Below are 12,579 nucleotides of genomic sequence, written 5' to 3' on the forward strand. Positions count from 1 at the left end.
ACAAAATATTATATGTTGTTCTTGTCCATTGTGTCTTTTTGTTTGTTAGTCCTGGTTGTTTGTAGGTATATTAATGGGTGGGATTATGTCCTCTTTAAATGCAGATTCACTATGAGTGAGTACATACCATGTTTGTCCTTCTGAGTCTGTGTTAACTCACTCAGGATGATTTTTTTCTAGATCCATCCATTTGCCTGGAAACCTCATGATGTCATTATTTTTCTCTGCTGAGTAGTACTCCATTGTGTATATGTACCATATTTTCTTTATCCATTCTTCAGTTGAAGGGCATCTAGGTTGTTTCCAGGTTCTGGCTATTACAAACAATCTGATATGAACATAGCTTGTGGTATGATTGAGCGTTCCTTGGGTATATGCCCAAGAGTGCTACAGCTGGGTCTTGGAGATGGATTCCCAATTTTCTAAGGAAGCACCATATGTAAAACAAAGATGACTAGACTGCTACACAACTCCAGGGAGGCTACCTAGATAATGGGATCCTAGGAAAGACACAGGGATCACCCAATGACAGAGAAATGGATGAGATCTACATGAACAACCTGGACGACAGTGGGAGTAATGAAGGGCAAGGTTCGAGGGAAAGAAAGCTTAGGGGAGCAGGAGATCCCAGCTGGATCAAGAACAGAAAGGGAGAACGAGGAATAACAGACCATGATAAATGATTACATGAGAGCAGGAATAGGCAGAGTGCTGGAGAGGTCCCCAGAAATCCACAATGATACATCCTCTATAGACTGCTGGAAATGGTCGAGAGAAAGCCTGTAAGAGTGTGAATCGTTGAGACCAAGATTGGAAAAGCACAGGGACAAAGCCAAACAAATGGAAGCACATGAATTATGAACCAAAGCATGTGGAGCCCCCAGCTGGATCAGGCCCTCTGGATAAGTGAGACAATTGAATAGCTTGAACTGTTTGGGAGGCACCCAGTCTGTGGGCCCTGGACCTGTCCTTAGTGCATGAGCTGGCTGTTTGGAACCTTGGGCTTACACAGGGACACATGCTCAGCCTGGAAGGAGGGGACAGGACCTGCCTGTACTGAAGCCACCAGGTTGAAATGAATCCCCAGAGGAGTCTTGGCCCTGGAGGAGATGGGAATGGAGGGGAGGGACTGGGGGAAGGTGGGGGTGGAGGCGGGAGAGGGGAGGACAGGGGAACCTATGGCTGATGTGTAAAATTAAAACACAAATATAATAAGTTTAAAAAAAATAAATACAGATTCACCTCTTCTGTTTCTATTTGGTTGTGTTTATTTCTTTTACTAGCTCACTGCTTTTGCTAACTAACCCTTGTCATACAAAAGTGGTGAGTGGGAAAGATGGACAGCAGACATCATCTGTCTTGTTTGGGATTTAAGAGACAACGTTTTCAATCTCTCATTATTATTGAGTATTGTTATTTGTAAGTTTGGGAAGTTTATCATAAAGACACTTTTCATTTTCTAGATTTCTAAATATTTTTTGTCATGCATGAACTAAAATTATTCAATGGTATTTTCTTTTATCTTATTAATGTGATACTACATTGATTGAAACTATCTTTCAAATACCTTTCACTTTGTAATGGCATATAATCATTTTGATATACTAGTAGATTCAGCTTGTTGACATTATATTGAAGACTTTTGCATCCATATTATAAGATCTATGGTTTTTTTCACTTGTCTTTGTCCAGTTTTGGTGTCAGGATTATACTGATTTCTCAATGAGTTAGGAGATATTCCCTTATGTTTTTTGGAAGAGTTGAATAAAAACTTAATTTTTGTTTAAATATTTGAGAAAATTCTCTAATGAAACTATCTAGCCAAGTCTTTATAGGAATTTTATTGATCACTAATTCACTTTTTTATAGGTCTAGTTAGAGTTCAATTCTTTTTTTCTATTTGAGTTTTTTATTATATAGGTTTTTCCATGTTTTCCTCTTTCCCCAACTCCTCTCCATCTCCCTACCCACTCACCCAACTTTATATTCTTTCCCTCCCTTTCAAAAAAGTTTTTGTTGTTACTAACATGTTCCATTTATTCATTAATAAAATGCATAGCACAAGCCCTTTACACATCCAAGTGCTCAATAAAAGATTAACACAAAACCCTGGATAGCAGACTTGTTTGACATGATTTAACCTTTAGAAACAGCAAATTGAAACAAAGATTTTAATGCTCATTTTGGTAATGATCTGTTATCCCTTTCTGTAGCGTTCATACTGGTTTGGCAAACCAAAAATCCAAAAGACTGCAGAAGAGACAAAGTGCTTCCCCATAGTGCATAACTGTTTTGAGACTGAACCTACCAACTTGGTAGCAGGTATCCAGATCAAACGTTTGTACAAGGTACTGTTTACATGTTCCTGCAGGAACCAGAAACCATTTACTATCCATTGAGAATGTTTATAGTTGGCTAATCCAGAAAAAGAGATACTTTAATTGCTTTATTTGAACCATAATTAGTATAGTTGTCCTCTAAGAATCAGAGCTTGGTTGGAGATGTTTAATAAATCATATAAACACAAATGTATCTTTACAAATGTTATGTTATTCACTCCACCTGTATGCATTACTTTCATTCTTACTGATGGACATGGCAACAAGTGATACTATGGTCTTATAAAAGTGTATGTTAATAAATAACTTGATGCAGTGTTTCCTTTAGATGTGGTGAGGGAAGAACACTACTGGCAGTTAACTCTACTTTTCTTAAATCAGAAACAATCTTGATGGCATCTTCGTTTTCTAACAGTGCTTTCATTGAATATCAATTTTTATAATAAAGGTGTGCTATTGTTCTGAAATTTTTTTTCAGATTTAATGAGCTAGAATTATCACATAAACATTTCACATATTTTAGGTATATGTGGGGCGTTTACCCACCAACCCCACAGATCCCCAGAGTTTTCTTGAGTGTGAGCAGCAGGAATATTAGATAGAAGGATTTATAGTGCAGAGATAAACAGATAGAAAATAAAGGATAGCCTTGAGAGGGCCTGGAACCTTTTCCAACGTGCCCAACTGTCTCTGCCCCAGGGTATTTATAGAAACGCCAAGGGGTGGAGCAAAAGACCTCCTCCTCCAGCACAGCCAACTACAGACCATCTCAGACACCTGCACTCAGGCCCGTGGCCCGAATCATCCTCTATGAGGACCTGCTGGGTAAAGCCACGAGGAGCCCGAAAATGGGCTCCCACAGGTATACAGTATGATCGGTGTACATGTGTGCTGAGGAATGGTTTACCACAGTCAGATATTTAACATCCATTACCATCCACAGGTTTGGATAGTTCATATTAATTAGAAAATTTAAAATTTGCTCTCATCACATTTCAGATAAACAATGCTATATTATTATCATTGCATGTTACAATTAGACTCCAAGACTTATTTATTTTACAACTGAAAGTTGGTGCCCTTTAACCAATGTATCTCTATTTCCCTCAGTACTTGATAACCACTGTTCCACTCTCTCCTAATGTGGGGTTTTTAGATTTTTTTTTTTTTTTCGAAACAGGGTTTCTCTGTAGCTTTAGAGGCTGTCCCAGAACTCGCTTTGTAGACCAGGCTGGCTTCGAACTCACAGAGATCCACCTGCCTCTGCCTCTGCCTCTGCCTCCCGAGTGCTAGGATTACAGGCGTGTGCCACCACTGCCCGGCCGGGTTTTTAGATTTTTAAATGAAGGTGAAATCATAGTTTTTGCCTCTGTGTCTGGCTTCTATCCATTATAATGGTCTCTGGGGTTTGTTCATGTATTAGAAATGGCAGGATTTCCTTCATTTGTAACCAAATAATATTCCAGCTGTGTCTCACATCTTTATCCATTTATTTGTTGATAGATAGGTTTTTACTTGTCTTGGGCATTGTAAATTATGCTTCACTGAACATGGAAATGATTGTTCTTAATCTCAGAAAGGAGATAATTTTAACATTGCATCATTTGGTGTGAAGTTTACTATGGACTTGGATTATTAGATTAAGTAACTGGTTTTCTATTATTTTGTTATAAATTTAAAAATAAAAGATAATTTAAAAGTACATTTTCTACATTTTTATGTGACTTGAGAGGGTTTTTCTTAATTCTGTTTTTCTCTTTCATGTGTTTGTACATGGGTGTGTACATGTGCACACATCTATGGATACATTATTTATTGAAGCATATCTCTCAGTCAGAGCTAAAGCTCACAAAATGATAGTCATCTTGCTCTGTGGAGCCGCTGTTTTGCCTTCTCAGGCTGGAATTACAGGGATTGACCGAATTCAGGATCAGACTCCTTTTCTTTTGCTTATGCAAGAAGCACTTTAAACACTGAGCTATTTCCTTGACATTCTGTTTTTGTTTTGTTTTGATTTTTGAGACAGGGTGTTGTTATGTGGCTAGGTTGGCACTAAATTCATGATCTTTCTGCCTCCATCTCCTAAGTACTGGATTACTGGTAGTATAACTTTTTACAAGCACTGTTTCCTGGGAATAATTCTGCTTCAGCTCTTATTTTGCTTCCTATAATGTCCTTTTATTTTCTGGTACCTTATAACAAATTTGTCACTACTTTTGTACAAATTGGTAATTTTTATTAAAGGTAGTTTTCCTTTGGATCTCATCCTGGCTTTATTAACTCAAGAAAATCTGTACTTCACAGAGGGGAGGATACTGGGTAGTTTTGTTTCTGTTAAATATTAATATTTTGCTTTAGAAGCAATTTAATTTCTTGGCAACAGTTTGATTCTTTCATATCCATTCTGTTTATTTTATAGTTAATAATTCCTCATGATTGAAACACAATCCCTTTTTATAGTCTGTCCAATGCCTGAGAATTTCCTATGCCACAGTCTTTAAACTGTGTAAGATTTGGGAACATCATAGGACTGACTTTGCCTTTGTCTCTGGAAGACCTTTCCTTTGCTCCCTGATAAAACTTTTGTTTCATCTGTAACGCTGAAATAATCCATGCAAGAAAATTACAAATCACTACACTTTATTAAGCCAATTAAGAGTGCAGTAAGTCCTCTAGCCAGCTGACCAAGAGCAGGCTCCTGCCTGGAGAAGATTCTTGGTGTCACACAGGATAATAGGGATTTTAAAATCAGAAGGCTGTGGTCACATCACACCTGATGCAGGCTTGTAACTTTGATCTCATAAAACATCACACAAGGCCATTCCTCCAAAGGAACCAAACTTTTTTTTTAACTTCTCAGGACTCTTAGCAGGGAAGGACAATTATATTGATCTTGATGGTGGGGGGGGGGGATGTTTTCCAGGGGAGGAAATCAAGAGTCAGGGGAACCTAACTTTCTTAAGTTATTTCATCACTATCACATGTACTATTTTAAGCCCTTTGTTTTGTTTATAATGTTGACTATAGCTGGATTTATTTTTATTTGTCTTTATCTTTTGTCTCATCATGTTTTGTGAAGGCTTCAGTAAAGCAGAAATTTATATGTGATTTATGTTAAGGTGTGCGATTATATTCAAGTTTTCCTTTTTCGTTTGCATATTGAGATGAATTGGGAGGGGTCAGTCACTGAGTTAGAAGGGACAGTTGAATATATTTTTAAAGGATAATATTGATTTTTAAATTTACTGAAGTGTAGGTTAATAATGTAGATATATTTCAGGTTTTTAGACATGCCAATTGTAAGATGTTTATGAAATATTTAAATATGTTTCTGGTAGAGATTGTATTTAGAGATACAAGTTACACTCAACCTAGAGGAAGATAGTGACTGTATACACTGACGACATGACTTCTCCGTGGTTAAGGGGAAGTTGTTTAGTGTAGATAGGAGAGAGAGAACAGCCAGAAGCATCTGGAAGAGTCCAGAACAGTGAGACAAGTAGACGGACCGTGGCCAGCAGACTGGACCTTGAGAGAAGCAGGAACAGAGCAGGGCAGAGCATGAGAGCAAGAGAAATAGCAGGGTTATAAAGAGCATGAGTGGCTGGGGTCACAAGCTTGTGAACTGGAGGGAGTCTAGGGTGGGAAGGAGGTGAGAAGGGCTAGGAGGATAACATGTTCTTTGGTGTGCTAACAAGCACCACAGATAGCTCTTTGTCCCTTCTGTCAATGGTAAGGGAAATGCTTCTTTTGGTACAGGGGAACAGGCTTCACAAGTTACTGAAGAATGCTGGCTTTTGTCTAACTGCCAGAAAGCCTCCTATATTTCTGGCTATCTGGACTGCCTTTTAGAGTTTGGGGAGCTAGACCTTCTTTTGGATCTGACAACAACATCATCCGTTTTTGATAGCATGAGTTTGATGATATAAGTAGAGGGTGTGAATGTTTGTCTTTTTAACTGACAGATAACAAATTACTCTTTCATCCCACAGGAGTTTAGAAACAAACCCGCAGTAAGCAACTTGTCATTTAACGTATATAAGGGGCAGGTCACTGTTCTTCTGGGACATAATGGGGCAGGAAAGTCCACAACCTTGTCTGTCCTCACAGGTGTGTATTCATCTCCAGTCAAGACAAAGGTACCTTCCTAAGACTGAAAAACAAGGACTTTACTCTTGAGGACTGGCCACTGATCTCTCCAGATACAACTCAGTTGTGCTGAGTACTAACAGAACAATAAAGCCCAGAAACTAGGACATCCAAGAGCAAAAGAGAGGGACAGAGAGGAAGAGACAGGGGAGGGATAGGTAACATCTTCCTACAGTTGGCCCTGCTCTGCAAGTTATGAAAATAATTGCATAGGACCAGTGCATTTCCTCCATTTGAAACAGAGATAAAGCAAGACTTATGTCCAAGTCTTTCTAAATTCATCAAAGGACTGATGTCTCTTCCACTTTGTGGAAGCTCTGCCCCCAAAGAAACCCTGTGTAAAGCCTGCCTCCTGCTCAGTGTTTTTGCTGCTTCTCCCTTAAGCAGAGGCTGCCACCCTCATGAGTCTTTCCCAATAAATCTCTTGTGTGAGATTTTTTTTGTGCAGTGCGTTTTGTAGTATTCCTTAATTCCCAACCCCTAGGATACCTTTCCTTTCAGAGCTGCAACACTTCAGTCAGTGGAGACCTTTCCCCTAAGTGAAGCTGTAATATTGTATTGGGGGACCCTTTCCCTCAGTTGAAGCTATAACTTTGCATTGGGGAAGCCTTTCCCCTCAGAGCTGCAATACTTGCACCTAGTATTATACAAATACAGTAACTATCTGATTACAATGATATATAGCAACTAATCCAAATGTTTACATAATAAACACCAATAAACTCTATACCCATTATAAAAAGTTAGCATGTAAATAAAAAAAAGAAATAAAACTTAAAAGGACTAATTCTGTCACACTAAAGGTGATTTCTGGTGTTTTTTCTTTATTTCTCTGTAGACAATACTAATCCTCTTTAATACTCAACAAGTCTGATATGCGCTTGCAATTGTATTGCTTATATCACATCAAAACTTAGCATATTCCATGTCTTCCACATAATTCTAGGTCGTTTTCCTGCTACCAGAGGAAAGGCCTATATTAATGGATATGATATTTCAGATAACATGATTGAAATTAGAAAAGACTTGGGCTTCTGTCCTCAGTATGACCTGTTGTTTGATGACTTGACACTATCAGAACACCTTTTTTTCTACTGCATGGTGAGTCAGAAGTCTGCCTTATAAAATTACCTAGTAAATTTGACTTTCTTCTTTGATGTACAGATGTGCTAACTTTAACTTTTTTAAATTGAATTTATTTAACTATTGTGAAAACATTAATATTATACCTATTGTGTTGCCTGATGTTGATACAGATAGACATTGAACAATGCAGAAATCAAGCTAAACATAGCTGACTCTAATCCAAAGTTTCTCCCTACATTCTAGAGTACTCCTTCTGGCCAGGCTTCAGCATATTGTCCTATAATATTTTATGCAAGTCTTCTCACACTGTAGTTTACCAAAGCTCTGGGCTGGCTGCCCAGCTCCTGGCTCAGTAAGGCCCTTTCTGAAATGGCTACAATGTCAACACTCAGAGTCTCCACTATTGTCTCTCCCTTGTATATAGTATCTGTTGGTCCATCCTACACTGGGAAGAGGTCTGATCCCAGTTTTCAGTGTTTGCTATTCATCAATTAGGATTAGATTCACATTTGCAGGTGACGCAATGAGGACACAACTTTGTTACACTGTGTACAACATCACTTTCCTGCTTCTGTTCTCTGTCTGTACTTCCTACTTTCCCAGATGCTTTTCTCATTTGTTCAGCCAGAAATTATCACCGTCCGTGACTGTGCTGCATCCCAACAAAGAGGAAGTGTGAGCCTTCCCTCTAGAGCTACAGTGCTGCAGAGCTGTGGAAAGGTTTTCCCTCCCTCAGAGTTTGCCTTGTGCAAACTTGACTTCTCATTTACTCCTGCCCACTATCCCCACCAGGAGAATTCCAGGACTTGTGTACAAAAGAAGGAGAAGAACATTTGGTTCTCTGGCTGTCTGGTTTCCTTTCCCATTCAAATCAAAATGGAAAGTTTTCTTTACTCTCTGTCTGGACTGGGGAGCTGACTTGCAAGGTTTGGATTGCTTGGAGTTCTGCTAAAGGACACACAGGAAAGTGGTAAATGACCATTGGCTCAGTGGTACTCTAGATTCTAGGGTTCTCCAAGACAGCTGCTAACTTTCCTTTTCACACTTCTCTGTAGTTAGCAAAGTCAGTGGGCTATAAAGAAGTGTATACATTTCCACAGCATCTGGAGCTCATCGCAGATGTATTTTCTTTCATCTCCTTGTTAATGGGCCACAGATACCTTTATAAATTCTAAATACAAAAGAAAACAGTTCTGGTGATTAAATCCAGGGCCTTTCACATATTCTCCCACCAACTTACATCTCTATTCCCTGAAAATTTTTGTTTTAGGAACTGTCCCTTAGATGTGAGGGAAGATACACAAGAAAGAAAACACTTTTAATTGATGTAAACAAAGCTGATGGTGAAGTGTTTCTAGGGATACATCTATAATACACTTTCATATCTGTATAACATCTAATGATCCTTGATTCCTTGTGACAATAAAACTGGATGCCTGATATAAACCCTGGCTTCTTTTTCTAGGTAAAAGGAATACCTCAGAACTGTGTGGAAGTTGAACGTATGCTGTCTATGTTTAACCTGAAAGATAATTACCATGCATTATCGGGCTCAGTGAGTGGAGGAGTGAGGCGCAAGCTCTCCATCATTATGGCACTTACAGGGGGCTCCAAGGTATTAAGAAGACAAAGAAAGGGGAACACTGTGAGCAGAGAGTAGGAGTTGAAACAGGGACTCTGTATGAGTTTCTGCCAGCTGTCTAGAAAACTCAGTTCACTAACAGCCTATGAGTGGTTATAAATCTGAAGGGAAACATGATAGTGTAGACAGAAGGGAGTCATTTTACTTTTATCACAGCTGTTATAAAATAATGTTTTCGATTGTTACTGTTTTCTTAGATTCACATCTATTTTAGTTGTCATTCTGTACCTTAGCTCCAGTGTTCTCCCTTCAAACAGTAAATAAGCCCCTGAGTAGCTTAGTATTAATTATCAGTGATCATAGAATTGTTCTTCTGGCTTTTAGGTAGTGATACTTGATGAACCATCATCTGGCATGGACCCAATGTCAAGAAGGGCCACCTGGGATCTCCTTCAGCATTATAAATGCAATCGGACCATTTTACTGACCACCCACTACATGGATGAAGCTGACATCCTGGGTGACCGCATTGCCATCATGGTCAGGGGGACCTTGCACTGCTGTGGCTCTTCCGTCTTCCTGAAACAAATATATGGTCTCACTCCATTTGATCGTTCTTAGTATAGTAATACCTTAGTGATACTCTTCCAACATTATTTTCACTATATTCCCAAAACTTAGTTACCTTCCTCAATTCTGCAATTGTAATCTCAATTAATATAACTAAAAAATTTGTTTAGTTCTTCGAGATTTTCATATGTGCTTTGATCATGGTTCTTTGCAATCTGAAACAAAGTTGCTATCCCATTTTGTACTTACTAACAATCTTCTTTGTCTCTGGAATGCATCTGCATCCAGATGGTTATTTGGTCGATTGAAATGATTGACTAATTCATTCATTCATTCATTCATTCATTCACTCACTGAGGAGAGGAGAAACCAGATAGCCCTTCCTTTAGTTTCTGTTACCAGAACCAGTATTATGCCTCACCATAATTACATAAATCTGAAATTTGGTATTGGCAGTAACAATGTAATGCAGAATAAATGAATTAAATAAATGAGGGCTGAAGAAATGGCTCTGTGGTTAAGAACACTTGTTGCCTTGCAGAGGATCTAGGTTCAATTCCCATTATCCATATGACAGCTCATAATCATCTGTAACTCCAAGGAATCCAATGCCCTCTTGTAGCCTCCATGGGAACCAGGCTTCATGTGGTGTGCAGATATACATGTGGGCAAAATACTCATACACATAAAATAAGATTATGTAAGTGAAATAAAGCAATTCTGTGATAATTAATTCTATCTATCTTTGATAAGTGATAAAAATAGTATCTTGAACTGAATTATTGTGGGTTAAAATTATAGCAGAATTTTTGATTAGAGGTTATAATGTAGACATGGTAGAAGGATTCTAAAATTACATTAATAGAAATGTAAATAGAAATAATTAAAGGTTAATTAACAAATTTATCCAGGATTTGAGTTCACTCACTTCAGCTACTGGTTACCATGCTCTGTCCTTTATGTATTAGATTCAAATCAATAATCCACTTTATAGAACATTATCCTTTGAGATTTCATATATTGTATTTTGATCATTTTCCCATATATATTTTTATTCGATTACTTTATTTTATGTGTAAGGGTGTATTTGCCTGCACATGTTGTATGTACCCCACATGTGTGCCCAGTACCCACAAAAGTCAGGGCATTAGATTCCCTGGAGCTCAATGTGGGTGATTGTAAACCACCATGCAGGTGCTAAGAACAACACCTGGGTCCTCTGCAAGAGAAACAAGTGATGCTGAGCCATCTCTCCAGCTGCCTGCAAACACAAATATATTCTTTAAAAAATAGTTTCTGTTGTCAGTTTGGATGCCAATTTTATTTTTCAAAGTTTATGATCACCTTACAGGTTGAAATGTCCTGCTGAAGATACATTTTTATTTGTAGTATTCACTACTGTATCCTTGGGGCCTAGATGAGTGTCTGGTATATAATGTACGACTAACAGTGAATAAATGATTGTTAAGATTTCTATTTCAAAGTAAGTAGTCCAATAACAGGGAACCTCACTTTGTGTATCAGCTATGTTTGGTTCTATACACTAAATCATTAAGGTTCACTGAGGACTATATTGAAATTCTAGATGTAGTTGTCATTTACTCAGTCTCTTAGAGTGCCATTTGAAAACTTTTGTATCAGCTGCCACATTTTCAGTACTAAATGCCTTATTGAATACCATATCTTCTTCCTTATAGGAGTAGATAACCTAAACCATGAAGAGCAAATATTACTCTTAAAGGTATTAAGTAGAAAACTTCTTCAGTTGGTCATCTAAATGGTTTATTTCAGGTGCTGGATATCGCATAGTCATGGAGAAAGAAGAATATTGTGATGTTGACAATATTGTTGCAATGATTCAGCATCATGTTCCAGATGCTGTGTTGGAAAATGATTTAGGAAGTGAGTTATCATTTATCCTATCCAAAAAGTATGTATCAAGGTATGGATCTCAATAATTTTAGATGGTTGATTTGGGGGTTACTAGAAACATGTTTTCATTCCCTAGGCTTAGTAACTTTAGTGAGTAATGCATTTATAGTAAACCAAAGTTTCTATTTATAGCTACCATTTGCCAATGAGAGTTAGAAAGCTCATAGCTCAATATTTCTGTTACTAAACAGAGAGTTGCCTCATAATTTCAAGGTCACACAAGGCTTATTTGATACTTTGTTTCAAATTTTCCAACCTAGTGGCCATAGTTTTCTAATATTAGTGATGGATAGTAATGGCACTGTTTCCAGTGTACAAACAGATACATAGAAATGGGACCCAGAGAAATATTAAGATGGTAAAGAGTAATTCAGGTTGAGTGGCAATTCTTAGAGAAGCTATAACACATCTGTTTGACCTCTACTACTAATCAGATGAGTTATCGAAGGTATTCACCAAGACACTTCATTGTGATTACCATCCCAGCTAAGTGTGTTTGTTGTTCCTCTTCAAGGACTGTACTAGGTTTTTGTTCTTGTCAGAAGTTATTGCCTCCTAGATATCCATCTGTGATTAATACTGGCCATCATAGGCTCATTCATGTATTTGAATTCTTAGTCTCCAGTTTGTGGAACTATTTGGAAAGGATTAGGAGGTATAGCTTTATTGGAGGAGGTGTGTCACTGGGAGTGAGCTTTAAGATTTTAAAAGCCCACACCACTCTCAGCACTTACTCTCTCCCTTTCCCCCTTCCTTCCCCCCCCAACTTGTGGATCAAATTTAGGTTCTCAGCTACTACTCCAGTACCATGCGCACATACCTGATGCCATGTCCCCTGCCATGATGATCTTGGACTAACCCTAAAAAACTATAAGCAAGACCCCCAATAAATTCTTTCTTCTAAAAGTTGCTTTGGCCTAA

General features: G+C 38.1%; 1 protein-coding gene across 1 annotated transcript in view; it reads left to right on the plus strand.

Moving 5' to 3' along the window:
- Positions 1-12,579, plus strand: part of LOC118577265 (ATP-binding cassette sub-family A member 3-like) — a 141,816-nt gene that overhangs the window by 53,726 nt on the left and 75,511 nt on the right. The window contains exons 10-15 of the mRNA XM_036177397.1: positions 2,214-2,348; positions 6,332-6,478; positions 7,461-7,589; positions 9,040-9,189; positions 9,541-9,751; positions 11,518-11,668. Of these exons, the coding sequence (XP_036033290.1) occupies positions 2,214-2,348; positions 6,332-6,478; positions 7,461-7,589; positions 9,040-9,189; positions 9,541-9,751; positions 11,518-11,668 (923 nt within the window). The remainder of the gene's footprint in view (positions 1-2,213; positions 2,349-6,331; positions 6,479-7,460; positions 7,590-9,039; positions 9,190-9,540; positions 9,752-11,517; positions 11,669-12,579) is intronic.

The sequence above is a fragment of the Onychomys torridus genome, chromosome 1 (genome assembly GCF_903995425.1).
Source record: "Onychomys torridus chromosome 1, mOncTor1.1, whole genome shotgun sequence".
Taxonomy (NCBI): Eukaryota; Metazoa; Chordata; class Mammalia; order Rodentia; family Cricetidae; genus Onychomys; species Onychomys torridus.